The 15894-nt window shown below is 44.2% G+C and overlaps 1 protein-coding gene across 3 annotated transcripts in view; it reads left to right on the top strand.

Moving 5' to 3' along the window:
- The window catches only part of RBPMS2 (RNA binding protein, mRNA processing factor 2), a 57640-nt gene extending 43812 nt beyond the window's left edge, over positions 1 to 13828 (top strand). The window contains exons 6-8 of one of the 3 annotated variants that reach the window (XM_036735478.1): positions 1074 to 1222; positions 11762 to 11831; positions 13275 to 13828. In XM_036735478.1, coding sequence (XP_036591373.1) covers positions 1074 to 1222; positions 11762 to 11824 — 212 coding nt within the window. In that variant the 3' untranslated portion in view covers positions 11825 to 11831; positions 13275 to 13828. Of the gene's footprint in view, positions 1 to 1073; positions 1223 to 11761 lie in introns of all 3 variants that reach the window. The other 2 variants (XM_036735477.1, XM_036735476.1) reach the window with 2 other exon arrangements.
- Positions 13829 to 15894: the final 2066 nt, after the last annotated feature.

Genomic DNA, 15894 nt, shown 5'->3' with positions numbered 1-15894 from the left:
CACCTACCTCAGCAAACCCAGGTCAAGCCAGGGGAGCTGTCTCAGGTTAGGGCTTTGGCGATGTGGCAGATGTGACCTTAGGGCTCCCGGCCTACTATAGTTACAGCCAGGGCCGTGATAAAGAATTTTGGTGCCTAGAGCAACCAGCGCACATAGGCTTTGGAGGAAGAGATCCCTGGGTTTTGGCTGGGGCTGGAGCAGCCCCTATAAGGAGTTGGGAGAAGCACTCGAGTGAGAAGTCTAGTTTGCTCTTGTTAATAAATATTCTTGTTAATAATAGATATCCTAAGAAGCCCTTTAAATTTGGGGCAAGATCTGGATAGTTGTATCCTAGTTATGGCTTTGCCTCCAGCTGAGTCCCCAAATAAATAGTTGGTGTCTTTTTCTTTTCTTTTTCTCTTTCCTTGGCTGGTCATTCTGCCCTGAGTAATACATGAGATTCTAGATTAGACTCTGGGCAGCTAGGGGGTACAGTGGATAGATCTCTGGGTCTGGAGTCAGGAAGATGAATCTTCCTGAGTTCAGACCTGGCCCCAGACACTTACTAGCTGTGTGACCCTAGGCAAGTCACTTCACCCTGTTTGCCTTGGTTTCCTCATCTTTTTGAGCTGGAGAAGGAAATGGCAAACCATTCCAGTGTCTTTGCCAAGAAAACTCCAAATGGGGTCACGAAGAGTCGGGCACAATTGAACAACAAGAACATTAGACCCTGGACCTGCAGCCTACCTATCCAGAGGGTGGGGGAAGTATGAGTCTTTGGGCTCAAGTCTGTCTGACCTCTTCCATTAAACTTCCCTTGACTGTGCTTAGATGAATTATACCTAAGACTTGAAAACTTCTCAGTAAACCTCTCTGCTGGAAAAGTATAGATCATACCAGACATATGCCCCATTGCCTTCTGGGGGAAACTAAGAATTCATTGTTAAACCTTCAAGTAGATGAGATTTGGTTCTCTAAAGAACCATGTTGAAGAACAAGGGGGAAGCCCTATTGTCTCCAGGGGCCCAGGAAGAAAAGGAGACAATAAAGTATGGGGGTGGGATGGGGGGGTGGTCTGTGTCTCTCTTGTCTAGATGACCTGACAGGAGCTGCTCTGATCCCCGCTACCCCGGAGGCCTGGGCCCCTTACCCATTGTACACTACGGAGCTGACTCCTGCCATCCCACATGCTGCATTCACCTACCCTGCTGCTGCTGCTGCCGCTGCTGCCCTTCATGCTCAGGTAAGGCCCTACCCTGGGGTGGGACCGTCATCTGATATCACCTACTGGGGAAAAGACTGAGCTAACGGCTGTGGATTAGCAGAACCACTGTGATTACATGAATGCTACCTTCCATCAAGGTTGGTCAGTCTCTCTCTCTCTCCCTCTCTCCTCCGCCCCCCTTCCTCTTACACATGTGTGCACACACGCACACACCCAGGTCAAGGGCTAGTTGGCAGGCAAGATTTCACTGAAGCTTGGTTATAGAGACAAGGCCTTCCCTAGAGCTTCCAGTCCAATTGAGGAAGATACACAGATGAGAGAGAGAGCCCTGCTTAATTCTTTCTTTGGAGACCAGCTCCTAAGTCTGTCATGGATAAGACTGTGCTGTGCCATGGTTAGTCTTTAAAAAAACGCTTTGACCATGTTCTGGATTATATTAAGTGGTGTTAAGTCTGTGGTATGCAGTAGCTTAACCTTAGCACGTATGGTCTCAGAATTAGAAGTGCATCGAAGGTAGAGGAGTAGGGAGTAGATTTTGGGGACAGGTGAAATAAATCTGCAAAGGTTTCTGGGAATCAAGGCTGGTAAAGGCTAAGGAGGTCACCTATGGGCATCGTTTCCCTGCCCTCTGACTCTCCCACTGGGCTTAGGAAATTTGGGGGGAAAGAAAGTTGTTTGAGGACCTGGATTCTGGTCCCAGCCTCATCACTAAAAAGCTGTGTGACCTTGAGTGACTTCATTTCTCTGAGCTGCAGTGACTTCTTTTGTAAAATGAAGACATTGAACCTGAGCTCTGCAGTCCCTTCCAGCCCTAACATTCTGACTTAGTTCAGCAGACAGTTATGACGTGTCAGCTTTATACACAATACTGTAGGATGTTGAGGATACAAAAACAGAGTGCTTCCCCTTTCCAGGGTCCTCTACTGGGGAATACAACATGTCCTGCCAGTGACAGAAAGGAAGGGACCCAAAAGAGGCCTCTTGTCCAACATGGCCACCAAACCGTGAAGGAAGCAAAGGATTTTAAGAGGCAGAAATGAGGGCAGAGGCAGAGGCACAGACAAGGGTTGTTGGAATGTCATGTATGAGGAGCCGCTAGTATTCGAGTGTGGCAATGGAGAGTATGTAAGGGAAAATGAGATGTGGCACTAGGAAGGTAGGGGAAAGCCACATTGTGGACAGCTTTAAATGCTAAGCCGAGGGTTTTGTATTTTGTCCTGAAGGCCATAGATTTTTGAGTAGGGGAACAGCCCAGGTAGTTAGGTGGCACAGCGGATAGATCTGTGTGCCTCCTTTTCCTGATTTCAAATTCTATCTCAGACACTTACCATCTGTATGACCCTGGGCAAGTCACTTAACCCTGTTTGCCTCAGTTTCCTCATCTGTAAAATGAGCTGGAGTAGGAAATGGCAAACCACTCCAGTATCATTGCCAAGAAAACTCCAAATGGGGTCATGAAGAATCAGACATGACTGAAACAACAAGAACATCAATGTGGTCATATCTGTATTTTAGGAATGAGTAGTCTTAAAAACTATGTAGAGGATATTTTGAAGAGGGGGAGGCGTTAGACTGGAGACAGACCAATTTAGCAGACTGATATAATGGACAGCTACCTCATTGGGGATGGATCTGGTGAAGTTGAATATTGTTTCTTCCCTAACTACCGTTCAGTCCTGTCCCATCCGTCCCCATCCTCCCCGCCCCCCCCCCCAGTACCAGGTTGTAGCAGAAATTCCTAAGGTGGAGTGGACTAGAAATGCTGGGAAGTGGTGGGAAGAGTGTGTTTGCTCTACTGAAGCAATAGCCTCCTTCAGAGAGAGGTTCTGAGGGCTAGCAATAAAATCCCTCCCTTGTTCCTTAGGATCCTATATTGGATTTAGAGAGAGAGAGGGGAACTCTCAAATAGAAACAGGGGCCACTTAACCTTAAGTAACGATCCCTGTGGCTGCACGTTGACTTAAAAAACCACATATTAGCATTCTTTGTGTTGTATTTCCATCTGTTTTGTTAAATATTTCCCCAGTTACATTTTAGAATGATTTGGGCTGCACTTCGCAGTTTTGCGGTACATATTTGACACCTCTGATCTGGCCTACCACCCGTCTTACAGATAAGGAAACATAGGCCTTGAGGAGTCAGGTTATATCACATATAATAAATAAGAGTGCTGGGATTCAAACTCAAGCCCTGTGACTCCATGTCCAGTGCCCCCCTCTGCCCCATTGCACCTTGCTACATGTCTTCCTTGGCTAGCCAAGGTAGCTGGTTTGGTCTGTTCTGGCATCCCCGTCCCTCCATACTTGGGTGGTAACCCTGCGCACCAAGGCCTTTTAAGGTTTCCCTCCCACCTGTGCCCTCTGTTCTCAGGCCTGGCTGTCACCCACATCCTCAGCAGTTACAACCTAGGCAGCAACTAGCTTACCAATAAAACCTGTGTAGTTAAACATTACTCTCCTCTCCAAGACTGCTTTGGGGGCTACATCCGCTGAATCACAGAGCTCCACTTCACAAATTCCCATGTCTTCTTCATCTTGAGATGCCCGCCTCCTGAGTCCCTTCTGCAGGATTCCCGCCTCAGGGTGAGATGGACCATATCCCAGCTGAGGTTATAATATTGTTCAGATTATCTTAAAGCCCAGATCTTGGGCCTAGGAAGAGCCATTGCTGTTCCGAGGAGGCCCTTTTAAGGTAGTGAGAAGTTTGGGCGTCAGTTATTTATGATGACAGGAGCTAGAGGCCAGAAATCAACAGACCTGGGTTCTAGTCTCAGCGCTAACTAGCCGCATGACCTTAGGCAAACCATGAAACCCTTCTGAGCTGGGTTTCCTCAGCTGTATAACTGACTCTTAGGAACAAATAAGGCAATAGATGTACAATATTTGTTTCTTTTTTTAAGAGGTGTTTAAAAATGCCACTTAAGAGGAGGAGGGGAGACAGCAGGGCTGGATTTGGAGTTCAGTGGGACCCAAGTTGGAATCCCAGGTCTTTGATTCATTACCTGTGTAATCAATCACTGCCTCAGTTTCCTCTTCTGTAAAGTGAGAAGGGTAGATTAGGGTACCTCTGCGGCCCATTCCAGCTCTAGGTTGTTGGAGTTTACATCAACCTGGGTATCTCAGTGTATCGCCCTTGTTCCCAGGGGCCGCTTCTCAGACTGGGGAGAAGAGCTCTTCCTTCTGCTTCCTCTCTCCTAATACCTGTGGCCTCATCATCCCCACTTGGACTGTCAGTCAGCATGGCCTGCCTCAGAGGTTGGGGGTAGAGTGGGCCATCGAGCTTAGGTGTCCTGGTGGAGGGGAGCTTCTAGGCTTAGAAGATACACACCAGGGGAAGGAGCCAAGGGCTTTTCAAGTGCCAGTGTCCCAGGAGACAACCTTTCAAGAGAGCCCAGCAGCTGCAAATGAAGTGTCATGGCTAGCCCCGCCCAGCTGCACAGAGGATTAGGTGACCCACCTGAACGTCTGGGTTCTTCTAGTCTAGGAACAGAAGTCTGTGTTCAGGTTCCCCTTCTCATACACATGCATTCTCTCTCTCTTCCCCTCTCTCTCTCCACATACACACATTTTCTCTCTCTCTTACACACACACACACACACACACATTCTCTCTCTCTCTCTCTCTTGCTCTCTGTTCCTTCCTCAATTTTAGTACTCCATCCTCTCCACTCTTAGCCATATCTGTCCAGTGAATTTTTTTTGTCCCTGCTGGAAACTGGGATCTTTTCATTGTCTCTTCTAGCTCTTTAACACTAAGTCAGGAATACTATTTCTGGAGGTTTGAACATGTTCTCCTACTGAAGTTTTTGTTGGTGGTGGTGGTGGTGATGTCCCTTGAGTTTTCTAGGTGTGTGAATATATTTGCAAATCATGGTATTTTATTCTCTTTCCAGTGTTTAATCCACTTAATGTATTTTTTCATGTTCTTTTGCATTTTCATTTCTAATAATGTCAGAAGTAGGGACAGTAGTCATTGAAGGATCGCCTCCTTGGATGGTTCTCCATTACAAATAATGTTCAGCCTTGTCTTTCTAGATTGAAAAGACCAAATCTGCTGTGCTTTGTGGGGTAGCCTCCCAGTCACCTGGGAATCTTTCCCTCTTCTCTCCTGTTTCCCTTTCAGGTCAGCATTGGCAGTCTGGAGCCTTACACTTCATCAAGACTAGAGATCCTTCTTTTCTCTTAAAATGTTTTCTGATGCTTTTTTTTTGGTCACTCTTATTTCCCAGTGAACCCTCTCCTCCATATTTAAGCATAATGAAACCGCGTAACGGCAGGCCAGTGTATACTTCATCCATGCCTGTTGTCCATCACCTGTCTCTGCCAACAAGAGGAAATAGATATTTTTTTGTTTTACATTTCTCATTGCATCCCTCCCAGAAAACCATCCCTTATAATAAAGAGAGTAACTGGACCTTTGGTCTTATTGGTAAAGACAATTCCTAGATGAGGCAACTCATAATCTTAGAGAGTTATCTGCAGCACTGAGAGGTTAAGTCACTCTGGTTTGCACAACCTGTATTTGTCAAAGGCAGAACTTGAACTTGGATCTTCCAGGCTCTGAGGTCCACTTTCTATCTACAATGACCTCCAAAAAAAAGTTTAGCAAAACTATCTGGTTTATGAGACAAGTCTGCCATATACACTGTACTATACCCATGATTCCTTTTTGGCAACAAATCTGGGAAGGGGAGAAGGGAGGAGGCATCTTCTCCTATCTCTTCCCTGGAGCCAAGCATGATCATTATAATTAGAAGCATTCTAGGTTTGATTTCGTTACTTCTGTTATTTAGGTTATTATAGTCACTGTGTATATTGTTGTCCTGCCTCTGCTCTCTTCACTTTTTTATCTGTTCATCCATGTCTTCTCATGCTTCTCTAGAGTCTTTTTTTTTTTAACACCAGAGTCACGTCTCATCACATTCACGTACAGCATGTTTGACCAGCCAGTTGATGGGCATACCCTTCATCTTCAGTTTTCTATGATCGTAAAAACTCTGGTTTTATGGGGCCTTTCTTTTTGTCCTCGACCTGTCCTGAGTTCCCTGGAAGTCACGACACTTGACACACTTATGAGCTGTGTGACCTTGGGCAAGTCACTTAACCCCAATTGCCTGCCTTCCCCCCTCCAAAAAAAATAATGATGATGATGATGATAGCTAATATTTATACAGTGCCTACTATGCGCGAAGCACTGTGCTCAGTGCCTTACAAATCTTATCTCATTTAATCCTCACAACAACCCCGGCAGGTAGATGCTATCATTATCCCTATTTTATAGCTGAGGAAATTAAGGCAGATGAGTTAAATGACTTGCCCAAGGTCACACAGCTAGTATTTTTCTGAGGATGGATTTGAACTCGGGTCTTCTGACTCTAGGTCTAGTGCTTTATCCTCTGTGCTCTCTAGATTCCCCTTCTCTAGCCTGTCCCAGGGGGTCTTGAGGCTGGAATCTTCTTTTCCTTAGTGCTCTGAGCCAGGATAAGGGAAAAGAGTGAGAGACACATAAGTGACTACAAAGCGCTCTTCCTCAGCCTCTGCCCACTTGTGCAAGCCTGGATGAAGTATCGTAGAAGGCTGTCCAATCCCAGCCTGTCAGATTTGGGATCGAGGATTTCTCCAGCCTGTATGTGATATGCTGAAGAGGTTGCCCTTCATAGAGGAATTTAGACTGGAAGGGGAGGGGAGAAGGTTCATACTCTTGCTTTCAGGCAACTGGAGGTGGGCCTTGTACAATAGAAGGAGCCATGGTAGTGAGAGCCAGGTTCTTCTAGGCTTGGTTCTAGTTCTATAATTACTTCTAAGTTGTTGGATAAATCATTTTCCCTCTCTGAGTTCCAACTCTAACCACAACTGTGTTGGCTTCTAGTATCATCCTCTCTAAAATGAAGGGGTCAAACCAGGTCATCTATAAGGTGCACTAAGACACTGGTTCTTTATTCTTCTTTCGTCCCCTCCCCCAGCTGAGGGAACCAAAGACACCTCCATAGTCCTGGAGGTGCCCCAGCTTGTGGCGCTGTAACACTTTTCTCAAGATACTCCTCTGCCTGCTGTCAGGGGCTTCCTGGGAAAGGAGGCTGAAGTATGAGATAGCTGCTACGGGGAGCTTTTGAGTGCTCCCCAAGCTGGGTAAAGAAGAGGCTTTCCTGATTTGGTTATAGCCTTTGTTTTCATTATGCATCCACTTCTTGTGAAACTGACTCTGGCATCCAGTCCCTGCTTCCAGCTGAGATGGTTCCCTGGGGTCAGGGGGCATCCCATAGCTCAGCAAAGGGGGCGGGGGTAGAGTTTCTTCTTCCCACACAGCTGTCAGGATGGGAAGGAACAGATTCCAGATGTTGGGATGGGGGTGGAAGTAAGGATGGAAAATAGAGTATAAGGGTGAGAAATAGGGAGAGGTCTCTGGAGTATCAGGGTAAGGATTGTATGATTAGCCTGTCTGGCACGAGCCAGGGTTTTCTGCCTGGAGCTCTGGGACTTCTGGACGTGGGGTACTTTGTTGGGCCCCGATATAGGCTCTACCCAGGTAATGGAACTGCCTTGTCCTGGAGGCAGGCAGTCCTCATGAAGGGCCTGGGATCCTTACGATAAATTAGGTCCTTAGAGACACACCTGCAGTTGATGGTTCCTCAGGTGGCATGGGAAGGGTGAGAGAGAATGGTTCAAGTAGAACTTTCAAAGACCTGCTTTCTTTTTTTTTTTAAGCATTTTAAAAATTCCATACTTATCAAACACCAAATGAAATTCTCATTTCCATGCATATTGTTGGAAAGACAGGGGATTATATATGAAACTGTGAATCTGTTCTATAGGGTTTGCTTTTCTTTTCAAGTATACAATAAATTCATCATGTAACTTTAAAAGATGTCGTCCTCACCTGTGATTCCTTCTGACCTTCCATTTTACACACACGCGCACATGCACACACACGCGCCTTGGTGGGTGGGGGACCCCCAGCTTCCTTCTTTCTTAAAACTCACTGAATAGAAAAGTGAATCACATCATAAATAGTCAGAAAAAAACCAAACCCAAATTCCCACATTGGCTGTGTCCAGTGTCTAATTCTGCATTTAATTCTATCATCTTTCTGTCAGGAGGCAGGTACTGTGCTTCCTCCTTGGTACTCTGAAATGAGGTTGGTCATTACACCGATCAGAGTTCTTAAGTCTTTCCACAATTGTTTGTCTTTACAGTAACATATATTCAATATTTGTTACTGTATAAATGGTTCTTTTGGTTCTCCTTACTTCACTCTGTTCATGTAAGTCTTCCCAGGTTCCTCTGAAATTGTCCACATCATCATTTCTTGTGACTCAATAATATTCTATGTTATCTGTATACTTTAGTTTATTCAGCCGTTCCCCAGTTGATGGACACCCCCTTAGTTGCTGGACACTGCAGAAAGAGCTGCTATGCTTTTGTAGATGTGGGTGCTTTTCCTCTTTCTGTCATCTCATTCAGATATAGTCCAAGTAGTGGTATCAGTGGGTCAGAGTGCACAGTTTAGTGACTTCTGAGGGGCATAGTTCCAATTTGCATTCCAGAATGGCCAGGCCTGTTCACCACTCCCCCAGCATGGCACTTTTTGTTTTTTGTCATCCTCGCCAATCTGGTATGTGTGAGGTAAAATTTGAGTTGCTTTAATTTACCTTTCTTTAATTTTTAGCGATTTGAAACATTTTTTCATAGGGTTGTTGGTAGCTAGAATTTCTTAGTTTGGAAAACTGCCTGTTCATATTCTTTGATTATTTTCAATTGGACAGACTCTTATTCTTATAAATTTGAATCAATTCCACACATATTATACATGTGTATATATGTTTATGTACTATATAGACATACACGTGTGTGTGTATAGACATATACGTATGTGAAATTAGATCTTTATTGGAGAAACTTGCTACAAAAAATTTTTCTTAGCTGCCTATTTCCCTCCTAGTTTTATTGCATTGGCTTTGTCTATGGGAAAACTTTTTAAATTGATGTAACCAAAATTGTTCATTTTATCTTCTCTGAGCCTTTCTATCCCTATCTGGTCACAAACTATGCCCCCCCCCCATCCATAAATCTGAAAGGTAATTTCTTCCTTGCTCCTGTAATTTATTTACGATGTCATCCGAAGTCATGTACCCATTTGGAGTTTATCTGGGTATATGGTGTTGGTCTGAATCTAGTTTCTGTCAGACTTAACAGTTTTCTCCTAAGTTTGTATCAAATAGTGAGTTCTTTGCCCAGTAGTTGAAGGCTTTGGGCTTATCAAACACCTGGATACAAGATTCAATTGTTTTTGTATGTTGTATATGTAATCTGTATGACCTAAGTCCTCTGGTTGGTATGCAAAGCTCTTAATAACCTAGCCCTGTCTGGTGTTCTTACACCTTAATGCCCAGCAAGCTTTTGTCAATCCTGTAACACTTGTCTCCTTGCTGTTCCTTGAACAAGAGTCCTATTTGTCCTGTAGAGAACTTGTTTGTTCATAGTTGTTTGCATGTTGTCTCCCTCGTGAGAGTGTAAGCTCCTTGAGGCCAGGGATGGTCTTTTGCCTTTTTTTGTGTCCCCAGCACTCAGTACAGTGCCTGGCACATAGTAGGCACTTAACTAATCCGTTTTAACTGTTCCACAGATTGAACCCTAGAGGACCAGTGCCAAATCATCATGATTATTATTTTGTAGTATGGTTCAATATTTGGTTTTGCTAGGTTTCCTTCCTTCCTGCTTTTTCATTATTTTCTTTGAGATTTTTGACCCTTTGATGACTTTTATATTTTGCCAGCTCTCTAAAGTAATCCTTGGGTAGAATGGCATGGCATTGAATAAGTAAATTAATTTAGGTAGTATTGTTATTTTTATTATATTGACTCAGCCTAATGCATTTTAATTAAATGGAACCAGGGCGGTATAGGCCAAGTTCCGGTGTCATTGTCTCTTCACTCTGAATCACTCAGGGCCAGGTGTTTCAAGTTAAGAGGGTGAGTGAGAGCCACATTGTACAAAGCAGATGGACAGGCAAAAGTTTTATTACACCTTCTCTGTTTCCTCCTTCTTCTCCCTCTACTCCCCACCCCACTTTTCCGGCAGGCCTTAAGTACCTACAGGGAAGATGTCTAGGACTGCCTGGCCTGCTTTAGGGGAGTGGTCCAGCTTTCACCCTACTATCCTCTTATTCCACAGCAGTTATGTAGCTTCCTCTGCCTGCCCTCCCCAGTGACCACACAGGCAAGCACCAGACCTTGACAGCTCTGTGCCTTAGAACAGGAGTGCTTAACCTTCTGTGAGTCACAGACCTCTTTGGCTCATCCTGCTGGGATTTGTTGCCTATATTTAAAATGCAAAGAAATGCTACATTTCGGTTAATGCAGTGGTTCTCAGACTTTTTTGGTCTTAGGATCCCTTTATGCTTTTAAATTATTGAGGACTCCCCAAAGATATTTATTGTATTTGAAGTGGAAAACATTTTAGTATTATTATAAAAATATAAGAACCTCTGAGTTACAGGTTAGTGAAAATAAACAGTTTTTCCCCTGTCTTAAGTTGATGGACCTAGAGAGGGGGTCCATGGACTTCAGGTTAAGAACCCCTGAGCTAAGGGACAGCAAGGTGGTGTAGTGGATAGAGTACTGGCCCTGGAATCAGGAGGACCTGAGTTCAAATCCAGTCTCAGATGCTTACTAGCTGTGTGAACCCAGGCAAGTCATCTAACTCGGATTGCCTCAAAAAAAGAAAAAGAAAACTCTTGTCCTGAGGATTTGTCCAGCTAGCTAACCAAGATCAGGGTGATCTAATCAACTCTACGACTAAATAGATGAGACTGCTGTCTTTGATCTTGGAGTAAAACCTAGAGGAAATGAAACCAGAGCAGTGTAATTCCTTGTATTTGTATGATGACTTTTTTTTCCCTTAAGTACATTTAAATCTTTATTTGGTCTCCACAACTACCCTGTGAGGCAAATAGGACAAAGATTCTCTCCATGTGAGAGTTGAGGAAACTCTAATAAGTTAAATGAAGTTCAGTTAAGCTGGCTTGTGTTCATGCTATATCTTGCTCCGATCCTAGTCTTTAGAAGGTTAAGTCTTCTCTTCTGTTGATGGTGAGAGATTCAGAGAAACTCGGGAAGATCTGTGTGAACGAAAGCATCGCATGGTAAAACATGAAGACAAAAGGAAAACACAGTTATTACAATGTTGATGAAAGATGAAGGATGAAATGAGAAATTCAAAAATTCAGAATAAAGGATGAGGCGTTCCTCTCCCCTCGGCGAAGAGGTGGGGATCTTCAGTAATTGCAGATACTTCACTGGTTCGTTATTTTTGTGTGACACTTTTTACAAGGAAGTAGGCAAGGGGAAGATTTATATATAGAAATAACTGATGAAAAAACAAGAGGCATTAGCAAAGTTTATCCTTTTTTAAGGCTCTCCCACCACGATAAGGCAATGTTGGGGAGCATTTGGTTAAAGGCCCTCCCAGTTTGCCTAGTTGGGTTCCGTTATAACCATTTTTCTTCCTGATGAAGCCTGGCCTGCCATTTTCTCACTCACTGTGTGTGGTTTCTCTCACAGATGCGCTGGTACCCTCCCTCTGAAGCCACGCAACAAGGATGGAAATCTCGTCAATTCTGTTAGTCCTTCAGTAAGTGCCAGTCCTGAGGATGAATGATGCTCTTCTTGCTTCCTTCTTCCCTCCTCTCGCCCCCTCTTCTCCTCCAATCTCGAGCCCTGGTTGAACCCCTGGTGCCCTTGACCTGTATTTATTTCACTGGATGGTTAATAAGTGGATGCTCTCCACCTCTGGTGTGACAGCCTCTTCTGCCTTCCCCTTTCCTTGTGTTCAAGATCTGTGGGCTGGAATTCTCCATGCCATCTAGCAAAAGAAAGGAGACTTTGACCTTCAAACCCCAGTAGTTGGCCTAGGCCCTGAGCCTCTCCACTAGAGTTGCCAGTCAGTATGGGACAGTTAAGCAGCTCAGGTGGACAGAGTGCTGGACCTGGAGTCCTGAAGACTTCAAATCCTGCCTCAGTTATTTATTAAGCTGTGTGACTCCGGGCAAGTGACTTCACTTTCATTAGCCTCAGTTTTCTTATCTATAAAATGGAGATACACAATAATCACCTACCTCTCAAGGTTGTTGAGGATAAAATGAGTTAATATTTGTAAAGTTTTTTGCAAACCTTGAAGTGTTATATAAATACTAGCTACTATTATTGTCATTATTTGGGCCTTACCAGTTTCTTATCATTAAAAACCAGACCACTGTCATCTTATGATGATGTCATAGTGTGGCGCCCCCCCCCCTTTTTTTTGTTTTTAGCAATCATAGTCTCCACTCACTACCACCTATTTCCCTTCTCAGGTCTTGTCACAACAGCTTGAAACCCCCATTCTGAGTCCCCACTGGAGCATCCAGCTGGGGAAAAAGCCATAGAGTCAATTTGCAGATTGTTTTGGTGGGCACCAGCATTGGTGCTCGGCACTTCTGTCACCTGGTGCCCTCATGGAGTGCTGCCATCTGTCCTACCCCCCAAAGACTGTGAATTATAAAACCAACTTAATGGACTCTGTCCTATTTTTTTCTTTCTTTATTCTTACCTCCCATTTCCACCCTGCCCCAGAGGCTCTCCCAAGGCCCAGCTAGTGGGGCACAGGGTCTTTTGGCTGAGACAAGGAGGCTCAGGACTGTGGCCAACTGTGGGACAGAGCTGTTTCCAGGCCTCAGCCGCCCCAAATCGTTTTGTTTCTGCAGCTCTGCTTAAAGGAAACAAGACATTTAATTTTGCATGTTTTCTGGCATGAATTAAGACATTTAAACTTGTGTATGTGCGAGTGTACAGTTTGTTCTAGCGTTAGTGTCACCATAGCAACAGGTTTTGGCCCACTTACTGGTCCATCATTCCTCTCTCCCCCCATACTGCACCCCTCCCCCCCATTATCTCTAGCTTCTGTGAAGAGAAGACTTGGCTTTTAAACTGAGAAATGATTACTCTTCCCAGTCTTCTTCCATTTCCCCAGGATGGGCAAAATTAAGGAAATACCCATCCAACAATGCACTGGGTTTTCTCTTACATTTTGCTTCAGGGTCCTTCTCTTTCTCCTCTGATGGGCTCTCCCCAGAGACCAGTTGTCAGATAAGTCTGTGTCCCTTCTCCACCTTCTGATGGAGCATGTGCCCTTCCCTATCTTGCCAGTTGCTGTCATCCTTTCTGAACTTCCAAACAACCAAAAAAGTGCAAGTATTTTTGTACCATGTGTAACAAGGCTATATTTATGCATCATAAAGGATTTTGTGTGTGTGTTTGTATGCAGTTAATAAAGAGAAATGGTTAGCCCCGTCCAATAAGTTAATGTTTAGTTTGAAGCTTGAAGAAAGGAGATTCTGTTCTTTGGCGATAAGCGTTTTTGTCAGGCATTAGTTTAAAAAAAAATGAAGGAAACCAATTGTGCAATTTCATTTTGTTTTTGTGAGCATACGTCATATTACCGCTTGGTCCTGAAGTGCTTTGCCTATTCCCTACAGCTGTCTCGCTTGTATTCAGACTTTGGAGAATGGGTTGGTATTACCATTGCTGATCCTATGAGAATGTGAAACTGGATAATATATGAAATGCAAAATAAAGTATCATCCAAGGTGACGGCTCTGGCCTCTGACCTCTTTCTCTGCCTCCTTGAGTACAAACTACCACCCAGGATGAGACTGTCCTCTCGAGGGTGGAGGGAAGGGGAAAAGACTCAGGTCACTGAAGTCGGTGGTGCCACACACACAGCATTGGGAGGAACCAGACTGAAATGTAATTGGGAGATAAAGCAAGATACATTAACATATGATAGAACGTGACAGTGTTAACCTGTGGCTTTAAGTCAGTATGGGCCCTGTAAGGATCCTTCTGCTTGAGTTGGATACCACCAGCATAAAATGCTTCCTTCCCTGTCCTAACTCAGCCCTTCTCCTCACACCATATTCTTCTTGTATTGCTTCCTGAGACTCAAAGATCACATGTAGCATGTTTAGGTAGAGTGATTCTCACCATCAGGGGTCATAATTGCCAACATAAAGTGCTGGATGGGAACATAGGTCATTTTTTACTTTTTCCTCAATGCCTGCCACACAGTAGGACCTTCATAAATGCTGGCTGGTTGGTTGGTTGAAACCAGAAACTCTATGAAATTGTGACATTAATTTAGTTAATTCAGTAGTCTTTCCACCCTGCACTACACATTCAATATTTGGCTCACAAGTAATTCTAATTAAAGTGTTAAATCCACAGCACTGAGTTGTTGGAAGACTCGGCCTTGAAACCCAGATCTTCCCCTTAATAGCTTTGGGCAGTTGGGAATGTCCTTCACCTTTTTAGTTAGGCTTCTGTTTACTCACCCGTAAAATAAATTGGTTAAGGGTAATATTTTATAAGGCCCTTTTGACAATTCTAAATAGGAAAAATGCGTTTTTGTTTTATTTTTCACTTTTGGCTCAGGGCTTTTTTTTTTTAAGGAAACTTGGGGACACTTAGGGAATGTAAGTTTTTGTCATAATTATAGTTGCCATTTAGGATCATGGGCTCATTGATTTGGAGCTGAAAGGGACCTTATTTAAATCCATCTAGTCTAGCCCCTTTATTTTATAGAATAAGAAACTGAAGTCTTAGAAAAAGTAAGTGATTTGCCCATGTTACAGGCCAGGAATTGAAACCAGGCCCTATGACTCCAAATTCAATTTTCCACTATCCTTTAAGATATGTCCAGATTATTTGACTCCTTCCTGGGAGTTGGGAGGAGGGGTTCTCTGCAAAGACCTCACCCTGCTCTCTTCCCTCTGGAAGAGAAAAAGGAGAGACACAGATGCTCTGGCTACCTCCTTCCACCCACCTTTCCCAAATCACTAATGCTGAGCTCAGAAGTGGCCATCGGGGATGTCTTGACCTTACAGGCGGCCTTATAGACTGTTGAGGGTTTTTAGGTCCTTCCATCTCCCCAGCATCACCTACGCTATGAAAACTTATAATTCCTTTCACGGGGAGAGAAATATGGCCCTACTTGAGAAGTCTAGAAATGCAAATACTTCTGGAAGAAGTACCAAGGACTTGGTACCTTTCTGTTTTATCATCTTTACACTCTTCCCCAAGGGGATTTCACATAGAAATATCCTCTCCTGTACAACATAGGGAAGGATTTCTCAGTTACTTACACTTACTTGCAGATTTTGGCTGGAAAGAAGGCCTGAGGGCTTGAACATCTAAAGCTGAGGAGTAGGAAGAACACTGACATACAGAGGGAAAAGTTACAGAAGGCTGAAAGCAGATTCTGACTCGATGCTTTTGACAAAAGCTGGACCCACTTGACCCCTGTCACCTTAGATGCCACCTGAGCTGCCTGGCCAGTTATGCCTGCAATGGTAGATGAAGACAGAGCTGACGGGTTGGACAGTGCGGACGTCATTGATTCATTGACTCACACGGAACATTTGTATATTTGGTTTTCCCACAGAACATTACTGTCCCTAAGGGACCATCCTTTGCAGCCTGAATCTTCCAGATGAGACGCCCACTTCTCTAAGGCCTGGCAGAAGACAGACTATCTGAAGTCTTAGTCTTATTTTCCTTTCCCTCTCACAGTTTCCTATGAACACCTTAGCTGCCGGTGAAGCTGATGACTGTCAATAGCATCTTAACACTGGATTCTGGGAAGAAAAACCCAAAGAGTG

Source organism: Trichosurus vulpecula, chromosome 8, assembly GCF_011100635.1.
Source record: "Trichosurus vulpecula isolate mTriVul1 chromosome 8, mTriVul1.pri, whole genome shotgun sequence".
In the NCBI taxonomy this organism is placed as follows: Eukaryota; Metazoa; Chordata; class Mammalia; order Diprotodontia; family Phalangeridae; genus Trichosurus; species Trichosurus vulpecula.
The sequence above is the reverse complement of the archived record's forward strand: the minus strand, read 5'-3'. Positions and strand labels throughout refer to the sequence as shown.